At 36.8% G+C, this 15,890-nt stretch overlaps 1 protein-coding gene across 1 annotated transcript; it reads right to left on the bottom strand.

The window, feature by feature from the left end:
- Positions 1 to 4,146: 4,146 nt before the first annotated feature.
- Positions 4,147 to 9,791, bottom strand: LOC113433514 (uncharacterized). The gene is made up of 2 exons (XM_026696135.2): positions 9,590 to 9,791; positions 4,147 to 6,111 (listed from the first exon to the last, which is right to left on the bottom strand). The coding sequence occupies exons 1-2, from the start codon at positions 9,789 to 9,791 to the stop codon at positions 5,153 to 5,155; spliced, it is 1,161 nt and encodes a 386-aa protein (XP_026551920.2). The 3' UTR covers positions 4,147 to 5,152.
- Positions 9,792 to 15,890: the final 6,099 nt, after the last annotated feature.

Genomic DNA, 15,890 nt, shown 5'->3' with positions numbered 1-15,890 from the left:
TTCTAAGAGTAGTGCTAAATGTTTTATATCTGGTGCAGTTATGTATGTACCATATTCTATGACCCTTTAAATAGTTGCATAAAATGAAAGTTTATTTGTATGTTGAACAGAAATGTCATGCAATTAACTTTTTAGCATTTTTGTAATCTGGATTTTACACGCACAACAGAGGACACACTGGCAAAATAAATTTGTGTTTAGCGGCAGCTACCACTTTTATTTTCATCATAGGTGCCAGCAAGGTCTGTAAGACTGACTTCCCAGTTTTTGTTCTGTGCTTTATGTGCTATGATAGGAAAACATAATTTTAAACAACACAGTGAATGCATTTTTTCAATGTTTATTAGCATATATATGTGTCATTCTCAGTCTTATATATTAAACTCATTAGCCATTAACTGTTCCAAAATATTTGAAGGTGTGATAAAACAAGAGCTTCTTTGTTTTACAAGCAATTCTTTAAACCATTTTTTCAGCATTACAAGGTACCTTTACATAGCAAAAGGCTTATGGGGGAATCTCAGACTGGAAAAAACCTCCAGGAAAAAGAGTAAAGTCAAGCGCACACATATAAAAAAATCCAACCTTCATATTACAAAACAAGTCACTTTTTGATCTGAAAGGATATGTGATATCAATTTAACTGTGAAGGACAATAGGTATAAGTGTGGCTGAAACAGTTATTTAATTTTTATCATAAGTCAGCATGAGTTCCATGAGATGCTATAATGGTTCACAGGCTGTGATGCTATGAGACATTGTGATGGTTCAGTGGCTTTTACATGGCAGAAAAATCTTGAAATAACAGGAATTTAAGAATAAATCATCCTGAAGGGTGCCTCTATCAATAGCATCTTAGTTCTTTTGAATACCAGAATGCTCTGCTTTGTTGCAAAACCATTCTAAGGCGCCAAAGGTCAGTTTAGATTAGCACTATTCTAGTATCATTCTCATGTCAAATATATACTCCAGTCTTTATGAATGCTGCCCAATGGACTCCATAGAATATATTTCACAATAAATGTGCATCACAGGTTCAGGGGGAAAAAGACCCCCTGGTGGCATCTGGTGTTGACACCAGCAGAAAAATATTCTAAACACACTTAAAAAAAAAACCTTTTCATTAGGTTATGGATAAGTTGGTAATCCCTCTGTTGCTGCCATAGATTCTAGCTGCTTTTTCAAGACGTTGTTTTCAAAATATCTTTTATCATGAGAATTACATCATTCTCCTAAATGAATCTCTTTGGAGTTCTGATATGGCTTAGTTCTCAGTTATCCTAGGCAAGCTTACTTGGAAATATCTTATACTGATTATCCTGGCATTTTCTCTTCGCTAGGCTGAAGCTTTAAAACAGGGGTCTTCAAACTTGACAGCTCTAAGACTTGTGGACTTCAACTCCCAAAAATCCCTCCTCCAGTCACATTAGCTCAGGAATTCTGGGAGTTGAAGTCCACAAGTCTTAAAGTTGCCAAGTTTGAAGACCCTTGCTTTAAAACATGCAAATAAGAAAACGTAGGCTTTCTTAGGAGCTCTTGCAGCAATTGAAGCCCATATAGGACAGGAACATAAGGGCTGGGTATTCACTATAGGTTCTCAAACTTTAATGAGTTGGAACAGACTTTGCATTTCCCTTTAATTTTTGATTAAAGCAAAAGCTTGAATGAACGTTTATTCCTACATATATTTTTTAGGATATGAGCATTGGGTAAAAACAAATATTCCCATCCTCGTACAATCATCTGATTCACCACAAATGTGTACAATAAATACATGCAGCTATTAATTGAATTAAGAAGCTTTTAAAATGTAACACAATATTTGCCCAGATCCAAGATAAAAAGATGATAAATCGGTCTACTTTCCTTACTTTTCATGCAGTTTAAATCTAAAGTTACAGCAAACCAGAATGTGAAGAAGAAAAAATTGAACCTTTCTCTTTATTTCTGGCTGGTTTTCTATTTCTATTCCAAGGAGTTAAGATTTAAACTTAGATTTAGAACAATTTTATTGTCACTTTGAATGTTCATTAATCAGCATACATTAAAATGGAATTTCATTGCATACAGCTCTCAGTTAAAAACAAGACTATTTTTAAAAAAGAAATCTTTAACAAAAAGTTAATCCTCTAACTCACATTACTGAATGTTCGCCAACTTTCCAGAGCTGATGTGATGACTAGCTGGAGGCAGAAGAAAGAAATTCTATGCATTGGTAATCACTTCTTCACATAGCTCAAACTTTCCAGAAAGAATTAATTTCCTTATCTGAGCTCACACCATACCTTTCATACTGAGTGGTCAAATTCTGTTGCAAAGATTTTCTGAAGTAATACACCAGGAACAATGCCTCTACTGTCTCTACCAGATAGAGAGTGAGCTGATATTTCTTTGTGATACCACGATAGGTATCACAGTTTTTTTTCCCCAATTAATGTAGCTGAGGAAGATTGGTTGTTGAGTGAACATGAAAGAGAATTGTACTACTGTCTGTTTGAGTCTGATATTTCCTGACTACCAACACAGCATTTTATAGTGATGAAAATGCAATTCTCCTGGGAAATAGGAGAGCTTAATAAGGATGACTGGATGCTGAATAAGACTCAAAATGGAAATTTGTGGAGATCCATGAAGGAATAACTTTACCACACAGCATGCAACCCCTGATTTATATAGAATAACATGAAAAGCATATGGTTCCCCTCATCTCCACTTCAATCTTCAGAAAGCTAGTGGATATATTTAATTGTTTATTGGCTATATATGTATGTTGCCTTTACTCCAGGAGCTCAAAGTGGTTTTGAAATGGAACTCCTTTCATTTCTTCCCCACAAGAAAAAATTGTGAGGAAAATTAGGCTGAGACTCCTCGGTGAATTTCCATGGCTAAGAATGGACTTAGACCTGGATCTCGCCATTCTTAATCCATCTCCTTCAATACTATAACACACCACAAACTATATTCAGCAGTTAATTAAAATGATACACAATTTGTTGTGTATGTATACATTTCATGCAAATTCTCAGCCCACATTACATCTACCTACAATAAGAAGAAAGCTTAGTATACTACAGTCACCAGCAGGAGACCACCACAACTGAATTGAGACACAATTGCTATTTAATATAATGATACATAAAGCAGTCTCTTGATATCATATGTGCACTAATGATTAAATATTGTGATTTTTATTATTGTGAATTTCAAGAAAACAGTGCAATTTCCTTTGGGAAAAAAATGACATGCCACCATCTGACCAGCAAAAATGCAGCATATCAAAACTATAGATAGCTGGATTTCAATTTATGTCAGGAAAAAATAAAATTACCCCTACCAAAAAGGAAGAGAATTCTGGCAGAAGTATTCAGTTTACTACAGCTATGTGCTGGAGCTGGATTATACTAGCTTGCAAAAGACCATTGCAAAAGTTTCTAGAATTTTGCAAGCCACCTGAGAGCAGAGCTGAGTTGTCAGGCTTTATGCACCAATCAGCCCTTCCTTCCTTCTTTCCTTCTTTCTTTCCGTCCTTCCTTCCTTCCTTCCATTTCTGGGCAGCTAATTTACAAACACACCATCATTTGATATCAAGTATCTTTCTCATTTAGTAGAATTATTTTAACCTATTCACACTAGATTCAGGAACAAAGTATACAATGCATAAAACAAAACGTATCACAAAGCAATGATGTAACAAAAAACTCATGACAATGAGTAAATTCATGACAAAAATGGAATACTCTTATTCAGGGGTGTCAAAGTCACAATCATCACAGCAGCTTCACATGACATATTGGGACTTGCCCCCCCTTCACTAAATTGGGCATAGGTGTGGCCAGCATGTGACGCATCTGGCTCGTAGGCTGGGAGTTTGACAGTCCTGCTCTAATTGAAAGGCACTGTATTTTTCATTAGCTATTGGTGACCTTTAACATTGTTAATATACTTGTTTCAGCCAAGAAGCAACCACCTATGACTAGACTTCCTATAAGAGGAGCTAAAATCCCTCTGTTATTTCTTAGATAAGCACAAACAACTTGTGTATTTCTAAATAATCAAAAGGAAAGCAATTGGAAAAACACACACACACACAAATATAGCCATAACAATGAAAGTTTCATCATTATGAAAATAGAACAATAATAAAAGTCAAACCAAAAAGAATATTTTCTTATTTGATTAAGCAATGTGACCCAATAGGCAGAAGACTCTGCTAAAAAGTGGTTTCATTGCTACCTAGAAAACAAATGAGGACTTACTTTCTCTTAGGAAATTGAAGCTGAGGAAAGAGATTTAAGTTCTGAAAAAGATGACAAAAGCTAGTAAGAGTTGGCTTATAGTCCAATGTTCCACAATAGTGTTCTGGTGAGACCAGAGATCAAGGCAAAACAATCTTGCAATAGATAGCATATGGGATGTGTTGATAAGCAAGGTACACTGATGGCTTTCCAATTAACTGGAATTAAAAGGGAAGGAAATAAATCAAGGCAGATACTGTGATCAGTGCTAATGTGATCAGTGGCTCTTTGGAGCCTTGAGATTTAGTTACTCTGAATATAGATGCTGGGGAGAAAGCAACAGTATGGGAGGGACATTGCTTTTCCTGATTTTGAGCTTTTGATGAGCTGTTGTGCTCTTCTGAAATAGAAGATCTTTTCTTCTGGATTCTCCGAGGCTCTCTTTTTGATTATGATAAAAAAAATCTAAAAGAATAAGTCCTAACCTACTATTAATATATTAAACCTTTTTTTTCCTGTTCTATGTTTTGGAGTGCTCTATAGCTAAATTCAAATAACTTCAGTTCCAGCACGTTCAAGTTGGATATGTTTGGAATGTCTCATGACTGTTCCCACAGCCAAAATTACAAGAGATTAGAATCATGTTTAATGATTATGGCTTATTATCTGAATGCCTAAGGCACAGAGCCCTCATTATGTCTTCTATGGTGCACTGCTACTTATTCCTCTTGTCTTGATTGTCTGAAGATCCACACATCTTCCTGGTCATTTGCCCAATGTTACCTGCCATGAACACGAATTGTAATAAAGCATTTCTGTGCCATTAACAGGAGGAATGCTACAGATGCTCTTCACAACAGGGAAGTAAAGATTTTATATATATATATATATATTGTTGCTGTTAAATAAAAAGAAAACTATGACTCTTCTATGGCAGGGAGTAGGCATGCTCTAACCTTGGCTTCTTTCCAAGCACTTTGGTATTCTGCTATCCAATTACGACCTGTGTTTTTCTTATCAATATGGAAATATTCCACCCAGCTATTTCTGTTATCTGCCTCTCCCTTCAGAGATTGTTTATGAGTGGAAGACTTCAGATGCTCTTTTTCAGAAGATCCTGTTGTCTTCAAACTATGCTGCCCTCTTTGTGAAGATCGCCAATCCCTGGCACTCAGGGGTGCTTCTCTGGTGGGATGCAGCCAGATGGATTTACCATTAACAGGAAGAGGGTTTGGATCAGAGCTGCTTTCCAAAGCTGGCACCTTGTCTTGATTGCAACTATATTTTTGTTCCTGGCAACCATTTTCTCTTTGCAATGGTCTTGGAGAAGGGTATCTTGGTAAGCTAGTCACATGTTGTTTTTTGCTCATTTTTTCTTGAGGTGGAACTACATAGGTGCTGTGAAAGTTGGACTGTGTGCTGTCAGTTCCTATGTTCTCACTGCCAGCAGAACATTTCCATCCACAAGTCTTCTGAGCTCCTCCATACAGGTCTTCTAATGCATTCCTGCCTGAAGTGGAGTAGGTTTTGATATAATCATGAATGAAACTGTTCTGTTGTAATGACAAGACTTTAGGAAGAGTGCATCTAGACACCATTTTTGGTGACTCAGACAGGTTTAAGATTGTTTGACGATTGGGCAGCATTCTGCATCTCTCTTTGTCTTGGAACTTGATCTCCAGAGGTCCCAGAAAAGCAGATCCTGCTAGTTGGAAGTTTGATTGACAGTGGTCTTCAACTGAACAAGAATCTGGATTCATGTAAACATTTCCAAAACCATTTGTGTTGCTTGTTATGTCTTCTAAAATATCTTCAAAAGCTTCACTGATGGTTGGGAGAGGCTTTGCTAAGCTCAGTCTTATCCAAGGAGCCATTGCTGAAAACAATATATAGGATATCATTAACCAATGTCAATGTATCACAAAGATTTACTGAAACCATTATATTTTGTAAGTAATATATTACATTGATGTAAACCTTATAGAAGTAGCAAGCATAAATACATTTTATTTCGAATAAGCCTTGGTCTTATTATTTTTACTCTTTTTTACATAAATTTATTCAATATGAGGTCTTTTTTTGGCTTATTACAGATAGCTTTTTATAGGCTACCCATAAAGCCTATTTTTTGTATGTATCATATGTGAATATGCATTTCTTTTATAAGGTTTTCCAGGAACATTTCTCTTAAAACTGGATAAGCAACTTTATTACAATGGGGACATAATAACATTTTTGTACATTTTTCAGCAGATGTGTGGTTCAGGGCAATACGCCATGACACTAGGTTTCTGAAGTACATGCCCACCTAACAACTGCATGCTTTACCTTTTAGAGAAGCCAAACCAGAGGCCCATTATACAATTGAGTGATGCCACTGACTGAAAGTGATTTATCAAGCTTTATTTATTAATAATTTTATTATTAGGAGGTACTATAAAGAACATTAGAGTTGAATATATTTTTGCATGTAAAAAAGAAATTCCATCCATGTTTCTGGCATGTACCCTATGACCTGCTTCTTTTCCACATGCATTCTTTAAATTCCTCATTTTAAGGTAGCAATGTTTATCCATTCATGATTTGACCATAATACCCTTAAGTGACCTGACATACAAACTATTCCTTCCTTCCTTCCTTCCTTCCTTCCTTCCTTCCTTCCTTCCTTCCTTCCTAAAACCCCCAACAGTAGGTTGTTCTTAACCTATTGATAAACTAATTCTGGCTTCATAGAATTGAGTTCATTCCTTAGGATTATGCCAAGAAACAATCATGAAGGTAAGATGAAGAGTATTTTAAATATAGAAGCAAGAAACAGATACTGCTTATCAGATTTCTTCTTTGTTCAGATTTCAGATTTCAGTACCCATTTCATAATTTATTTATTTTTAATATTCCTTCTAACTACTCTTCTATTTTCCCCTGTCAAAGTCAACCAGCATTCATAGGGCAGTGGGTGTTATTTCTATCAAACACTTTTTATGTTCTAAATATCCTATTTTGAACATATTATATGAAGATCTAACTCCCCGGAGAAGGATGTAATGCTGAGAAAGATGTAAGGAAAGAAAAAAGGATGACAGGAAGCAAGTTGGATGGACTCAGTGACAATGGTAATGAGTACATTCTTGCAACATTTGGAAGACCAGCTTAAGGACAGATTGTCAGGGAGAAAATCTATGCATGTGGTTGCTAGGAGTAAAAAGCAATTTGTTAGTATATAAGCTGTCTGTTTATCTAGAAGTAATACTTGGATATTTGAATTCATTTTGAGTATCTATTATCCTTCCTTAATGTGGAGATACTAGCCGGGAATTATGGGACCTCAATAGCTGGTGGGCAATTGTAGAATATGTGAAAAAGCTGAGCGAAGTTTAGGGATGGAATGAGTATGGTATGAATCAGAAATACCAGCAGCCAATATCTGGAAATGTTAACCTATTCAGTCATCTAAGGAGGAAAAATACAGAGCAGGGTCATCAAAGTATACTTCCAAAGGTGCTTTTGAACATACAATTTCTAGCATTGATAGATAAAAGGCATGGCATAATAAGCAATCCATTAATGAGGCAGACAATAAAAGCCTCATCTCAAAATTCTAAAATCATTCCTGAAAGCCAATTCCATATAAAATATGAAGAAATGCCTCTGATGCTCCTGTATGGTAGAACCCTACTTCCATACTAACAACCTGCCAGGAGATATAACATGAGTCTAACATTCTGAAAAAGCTATATACCCACATCCAAAAATAGCCTGATCATAGGCAGTGAGGAGACTGTGGGATGCAGTGGGATATAATAATTATGAGAAACTTCTGTCCTTGACACATCCTGCCTCAAGAGAATGGCAGCGCTGGCACAAAGTGATAGAAGTGGTCAGCAGGCAATCAGGATTGATCCTTGTCTAACAAGAAGTCATTAAAATAACACAAAATAGACAACATGATGCCCCCTCATAAAGTAATGAAAACAACAAAGAGGTACAGCCATTTAATAGCCCCTCTTAGTGAAAGCAATGAAAATAATGCATCTAAGGGTGACAGAACTAGCAACACCCAGTTCTCTTGAATTGTTTAAATCAGCTCTTCTATACAGAAGACCTACAACTCTTTCAAGAGGTAGTAAAGTGATGTTTCTAAGGAGCTTGGGGGAGAACCATCAAGTATTTTGGAAGATCAGGTATTCTGTGAGCAAATGTACCTGTGGATACCAGATATTTGATTTTGGTAGCCCAAGTCAAAAATGACCAGGGAGAGGGTGGATAGGGGTATGTCAGCAGTAGCCTAATTTGGCCCTGGGGCCAATAAAAGTCTCCAGCAATGGACAGGATATAAATTCTAGTAAAGAGAAAGACAGATAGATATTCAGGGCATGCTGGGCAGATCCCAATCTTCGTCTGCATTATTAGTGAAGGAAGCCATGACAAAACTAAAGAAAACAGCTTTAATAAGGCCTCAGGTGGGGAGTGGGGAAGAGAAGAAGGAAATGCCACAAAGGAAAGGGAGAAAAGGCAGTTTCCAAAGCATGTTCATGTGAGGAAAAAAATGACACACACCCCCCCCAACACTTCAAAGGTGAACACAAACCCAATTTTGACCCAATGCTGTCAAAATTTCTTTCTTTTTTCTTTTTAGTTATTTAAAGGAAAACCTCCATTTGCTTTTAGGAAACCTTCAGAATTCATTCACTGACATGACTCTTGGCCCTTGCCATTTAGACTCTCCAGCTGAGTTGGAGAAAAGGCATACCTGGCTTAACACGACTATTATCTCAGTGGTATTTGGTCACCCACCTGCTCTGGTCCAAGAGTTTGTAGAACACAGAACTATGACAGAACAGAGGGAGTTTGGAAATTTTCACTAAAAATGCCAAGTTTAAAAAATGCTCATTGGTACCTAGTCATTGTCTTTGGTGATGAAGAAATAATCCGACGAGCAAAACTAATAATACTATATGGCAGTAAAAAACATTGAATTCAAAAGAAGCTGAATCTGTTCTATTCATCGCTTTATTTTACCCCCTTCCATTCATTCACTGTGAATGCTCTAACTCGGTCTTAATTGGTCTTTCCACATCCTGTATTAAGCAAAAAGCGTAATCATAAGCCATTCTGAAATCCACAGAACTGACAAATAGGGCAAAGAGAGTGAAGGCACGCAAGCACCGGACCTCCTCAAATAATCTGCTTCCCTTGGGTTTCTTCCTGCCTTGGCCACACAAATAGCCAGCACATCCAAGTGGCATTAGTGTCCATACTTCAACTTGGTATTTCTTCTCCTTCAGCTCTCCATTCCAATCCCTACAGTGACGAGAATTTGAGCACAGATTCCACTGAAATGCCCTCTTTCTTACCTGGATGTGTTTGCTTCAAATACAGCTTGGCTGTTTGCAAATCTCCAGATTCAGTGTCTCTCCTGCACTGTCTGTTCTCCTTCACTTCAGTACTGAATATGTGCTGTCTAAACCAAGACTGAACATCAGGGTAGTGGCTTCCAGTCAGCTGATTCAGCTGCTTTTTGGTTGTTGTTGCTAAATATAGACTGGTATATGTCATTCTATTCCCTAAGAATTCTAATTTGATAAGTGCCTTGTATTACTGGAAAGACTCGAAGCAGCAAATTGGGGAGACAACTTTCAGATAATCTCCATGAAAATAAATCATTGTCCCCTGGCACAATAAAAGCATTAGGTTATGCTTTATGCTCTGAATTATTCAAGAGGTCTGGTGCACCAGAAAGGGGATGATTTTATGTGCACTGCATTTGCATCCGTGGGAAGCAGTTAGTAATGCATCAAGCTAAATTCCAGGCTGCTCCATCAGCAGATGTAGGGCAGCATTGTTGTAAAAAAAGAAAAGAAAAAAGTAATTAACAGGTGTTTTATTTCTATGATCAAATAATAAGATAGGACTAAAGTCACTGCATTTCCTAATCTGTAAAAAAAGTGCCCGTATAAATTAATTATTAATAAAATAAATTAAATTATTCAGATATGAAAGAATCAGTTAATATTATACAGGCTGTAACAAATAGAATGTCATGAATGAGGGGTTTGGGATGAAACTGGCCTCCAGTCTTCAAAGTCCCAGCTATTCTCTGCTCAATTATCCCCTCTTTTTTTATTTCCCAATATTCTGACTGTCCCCATTTCCCAATTTTCACTTTCTATTGTCTCTGTCCCTTTGCAAGCTCTGGAAAATATTGAGGAGTAAATTTTTTGGATGCCTGGATCTCTTCATTTAGAATTTAGCCTCAAACAGGTTAATTCTTGACATGAATTAACTGCTACAGAATGGTGGATAAGCTAGTGCAGGGGTGAAATTCAACCACTTTGGGCCACTTCGGGAGAGGTGGTAGGGATGAATCGGTAAATAATCATCCCTGGTTGCTATTACTATTATACCAAGTATACCAAGCCACGTCCACAGCCACGATGACAGAGCCGGTAGGGAAAAATTTTGAATTTCACCCCTGAGCTAGTGTCTACATTTTCTTCTCTTTGACACAAACCCCAAACCAAGAATTGATTATATTCTGATACAGCTTTCCCGATGCAATACTGTTGGATTGGATATAGTCTTCCTATTTGTTAGCAATTATTTTCAGTCTCTAGCTGAAATCACTTTGACTTTCTTTGGGCACTAAGGGCTGCAAGCTACGTCTAGCTAGTTTTACTCATTTGAAATACGTCCTTAATCCAAATTCATGGGCAATGGAAAGGGAGCAAGGTTGGGGGCAGATGATAAAATATTATCACACAATGCTATAACATCTAAAGTCATTTCAGATGATGGGATACAAGTACATAATCACAGGATTTACCCAATGACAAGTGCACACACATGCCACCCTATGAATTTCCCACAATACTTCGAACATGTTTTCTGTTTTCCTGACATTTCGTGATTTCGAGATTCCAAAACTAGGAAAACAAAAGTTTTTTCTCATTAAAAATGTTTAACAAGACTTTGGTAATATGCAATTTTATATGCAACATTTCAGCATAGTATTACATATGTCTACTCAAAAGTAAATTTAAATTAGTTCAATACAACTTATGTCCATTAAGTGAATATACGAATGGGCATTAATTGATTAAAGGATGGGATAACTGCCCTAGATATAATTTTTATTGATCTGCATTCAGAAGTAATGTATTACATATAAAATAATGAAACATTTTATCTATATATCTCTGCTTCTTTTAATTATTGATGGCCTAAAAGCATTTTTAAATGTTGCTAGAGTCACATGCATATTTAAAAAGGCATTCTGTTTGCATCCAAAGCATTTTTTTCCAGCTAGAATAAAAGGGACTTTTATTTACCTCACCTTTTCTCCCTGGTTTCTTTAAAGGATCATCAAAATAGTTGATTGAACCTCTGAAAAATTCCTTGTCTTAATGCCTGAAGACTAAGAATGTATCAGTATTTATACCTTTTTCAATTACAATAAATCAGTCTGAGTATTAATGGCAGGAATGCAACTGCCTGAGCCATGCTGGTTCAAACAAGCAGATAACTAGTTAAGAGACCTGGAACAACAGGGCTATCCTTTAACTTGTAATTTTGCAGGTATTTGCTTTGATTTCTAAGTGCCACTTTGGTAAATGAATAAAGGATACATTCTTAAGATGCACACCGTATCTTTTAGTTTGAATAGAAAATATGTATACTGTATACCATTAGCATCAGGAGACAATTTTATTCAGGTAGAGACTTCCATGATCGTCTTGCTGTTCCCCTTCCACTCCCACCATATTCCAGATCAATTGGATCCAAATTTGGCCTTCTTTTGTATTTGGGAGAGTTTGAGAATGAGAGCTTTACATCTGTGGTGCCTCAAACGCCCATTTCTTTCCCCGCAAACCTTTCCCCAAATGGTTCTAGGCCAGCGGTGTTCAAACTCAACCTTGCTGTGCTAGGCCATGAACATTAGCTGGATATTAAAAAGAAAGAGAAAAAACATCTAAATGAAAATATTATAAAGAAAAGCAATTTCGAATAAGTGTATACAATTATTATTGTTGTTGTTAAAATTTATGGGCCACCTGATTCCCAGAGATTCTGGGCAGATTACAACTTCTTAAAATGATTTAAAAACAAAGAACAAGACAAAACAACAACCACCAGAAGATAAAAGAGCAAAGATGAATGAACCAAGAGGAAAACAAGGAAAATGAAGACAAAGACTGTCAGTCATCCTTGCCAAAGGTCTTCTGGAAGTTTAGAAATATTAGCAGGGTGGGAACTCTTTGAATCTTGGGATGATCCTTATTCCAAAGCGTAGGCAGTATAACTGAGAAACCATGTCACTATACATTGTATTATTTAATTGAAGGAACCCATAATGTGCCAACCTCTCCTGATGGAATAGGTCAGGTAGAGAATGTGGGAAACATATTGTTCTTCAACCATTAGTCCCCATGCCCTATAGGATTTTATAGGTAGTTACCAACACCTTGAATCATACCTGGAAGCAAACCAGTAACTGGTGCAGTTTACAAAGTGAAGATATTACATGGGCATACCAAGGCATACCCATGCTGCTGTGTTTTGGACTAGCTGAAACTTCTGAGTGATTTTCAAGGGCAGACTTGTGTGAAGTGTACTGCAGTAATGAAGCTATGAGGTGGCTAGGGAATGCATGATTGTCTAAAATGTCCCCTGATCTAGGAAAGCACTCAACTGGTGCACCCAATGAAGCTGAGTAAAAGCCTTCCTGGCCATAATTGCCACCTGCTCATCAAGCAGGAGCAGTGAGTCCAGGAAAAACCGCAAATAGTGTATCACCTTTTGATGGGGAAGAGCAACCACATCCTTAGTCAAAGCTGGAATATCCCCAGATCTAAGCAGTCCACAGCTGCTTGGCCTTGATAAAATCAAATCAGGGACAGTTTCTCATTATCTAAACTCACACAACCTCCAGGCATTGGGTCAGAATCTCAAAAGCCTCACTTGGCAGGCTCAGAGTTGAAAGATGTAATTAGGTATCGCCAACATTCTGATTATATCAAATTCCAAACCAGCAGTTGACTTCATTCAGCAAATGTTGAATATTGTTCATGTAGATGTTGAAAAAGAGGGGAGAGAGTGTAGAACCTTGCGGTACCCTGCAGAGCCAACTCAGAATGATATCATGGTATCAAACACTGACAAAAATGCAAGGAATCAATTAATAACCTTATGAATAAGAAACCCAAACTATGTTACTTTAGAAGAAGTCTAAGACATGTGAAACAGTGTTTCCTCTAAAGCATGGGTGTCAAACTCACTATGTCGTTGCCATCACATGACATATTGTGATGTTTTTTTTCCCTTCATGGAGCAGGGGTGAGCGTGGCCTGCACATGATGCATCCACCCCACAGGCTGCCATTTTGACACCTCTGTGAGTCTACAGTATTACATATCCAGAAAGCAGACACCAGTTCTCTATTACCTGTCATTTGAGGTGTCCAACAGTCACAAACAAGAATCTTTTGTTGTGTTCATTAAATCTTCAGATAGGATGCACGTTTAATGTTCTTTCATACTTTTATACCATTGACTTGTTGAAAACAGGATATTTCAATAATATATTCCAACCCCCCTCCCCAAGATTCTCATTTGATTTTTAATGGAATTTCTCAACTGTACTCTAAATTTTAGTTGAATAAATAAGTATTTATTCAATAATGTTAATACTTCAATAATTTTTTCCTATATTGACTCTTTGCTCCCTTGATTACCTCAGACATTCTCATCCTGGAAGCTTTTCAACTTTCAACTCTCAGGATGCTCATCATGCAAACAGGAAAACTCTGGAAATTGAAACTCATGCAGTACATCTGTAGCATGTAAAGGCTGGTTTATTGTGATCAAACAATAATTTCCTTGCATCCATATTTCCCTTTCTTTTTCTGCTTACTGATTTTAGATATTTATTAGTCCAAGCTTAGCTGAAATATCTAATTAACTTCTGGATTTTGTATTAATGTCAGAGCTTTAATGTAAATACTATTTATGTGTTTTGATCCAAATCTAATCAATAGCCTTCTTGAATAGCTAGTTTTTTTTCATAACATAAGCATCAAGTACAACAATCCTATGACATAATTCAATACGTCTATCCAATAGTTGATTTTATAGGTGTGTATTTGTATGCTGGGTGCATCAGCAACCAGAAGAAAATGATAAAAGATAGTGTTCACTCCTGCAGTCTCCTGGGCATCCAAAATTAGGGTTAAATCCTGCAAATTCCCAAGATGTAAATTTGCTCCTTCCTGTGACATTATCAGATTGGTCACTGAGTAATATCTTCATTTGGTTTAGATCCCTCTTCAGTTTCAGGTTCTATATCCTTATTGAAATTGAATGGGAACCATACATCAATCTCTACTCTATGTTCCAAATGATACATAGGGTAATAGAAAGGACTCGGAGATCTCTAAATAACCTCATCTGGCAGTTTCACATGACTATCAAATGGAATCTGAAACAAGATGAGCTCTTGTAGCACTCAATCAGCTGAAAAACATAGGGAATAAAGTCCTTCTGGGCTTAGAGGGCCCTGGGGACTGAATGCCACTGAGAACAAATATTCCTATTCTCTCTCAAAGTCTCATGCAATATTTTTTTAAACATACTGTGAACTGTGAACTGACTTAATAGTTTGTTCTGAAAGCTTGATTTAAAATTTCAGCTTTAGCTTTCTTGTCAGGAACTTCTACCCTAAGAGGAGAGAAAGCAAATAGCAGACAGTTTTACAGAGATTTCATTATCCACCCACTCTCCGGATGGAAGAGTGAGCAAAATATGAATACATCATTATGAGTATACAGTATTTTGAAAAAAAAAAGGAAATAAGAAAGTTATTCCATATTAATAGTAAATTAAAACTATGACTCTCCAATCTCTTTAAAAGAGATTGGATAGTCATTTGTGCAGAATTGTATAGGTCTCTTGCATGAGCAGGGGGTTGAACTAGATAGAAGACTTCCCAAAACATTCTCAGTTATTCTGTTGTTATAAATGAGAATAACTGATCAGTCCCTTCTTTTTCATATATTGTCTTTGATTTCGAAGATATCACTCTCTTGAGATGCAAAATCTGACCTTCAAGAAACTTTGAAGAGCAGGTGGAAGGAGTTTTAATCAATTTCACCTTCCAGGACCAGATGGATAGCATCCTAGGATCCTGAATTTTTAAAATAACAAACAATTGTCTGCCGGAGGGCAAATCTGGTATCTATATATATATTTTAAATAAGAGGTGGAAAAGAGGCCCCAGAAAGCTGCAGTTTGCCGACGATAGCTGGAAATATCCTAAAGCAGCACACAAAACGATTTGTCTATAGATTATAACCTTGAAAATAAATTGGTGATTTCTCACATACTGCATAGTCTTGCCAGATTAACCTTAGGCTAGAGGTTTTTTCCTGAGAAAAATTATGTTCAATACTGGATAAATATTAATTAATGTCAACTTCAGTAAAAGATTTGACCAGATACCAGACTGACCAGACATTGACCAGACATTGGAATCAGTAAGATACTTAAATATGGGCTGACCAGCATTCTTTTTTCCAGGAATGACAATCAGGTATTTCTCATCAAACAGGACTGAATGTTCAGTAGGATGCCACAGTTCTCAGGCATGACTAGTCAACCTTTT

The sequence above is a fragment of the Pseudonaja textilis genome, chromosome 2, assembly GCF_049901715.1.
Source record: "Pseudonaja textilis isolate UNSWEBS1 chromosome 2, rPseTex1.2, whole genome shotgun sequence".
NCBI classification, from domain to species: domain Eukaryota; kingdom Metazoa; phylum Chordata; class Lepidosauria; order Squamata; family Elapidae; genus Pseudonaja; species Pseudonaja textilis.
Note: the sequence above shows the minus strand (reverse complement) of the source record. Positions and strands in the feature narration are given on the sequence as shown.

Bases quoted from the DNA above. Each gene is read 5' to 3' on its own strand.
- LOC113433514 (XM_026696135.2), bottom strand. From the start codon at position 9,791: ATGACATATACCAGTCTATATTTAGCAACAACAACCAAAAAGCAGCTG. The intron at 6,112-9,589 runs GTAAGAAAGAGG...TATTGTTTTCAG, and splicing joins TTTGAAGCAAACACATCCAG to CAATGGCTCCTTGGATAAGA.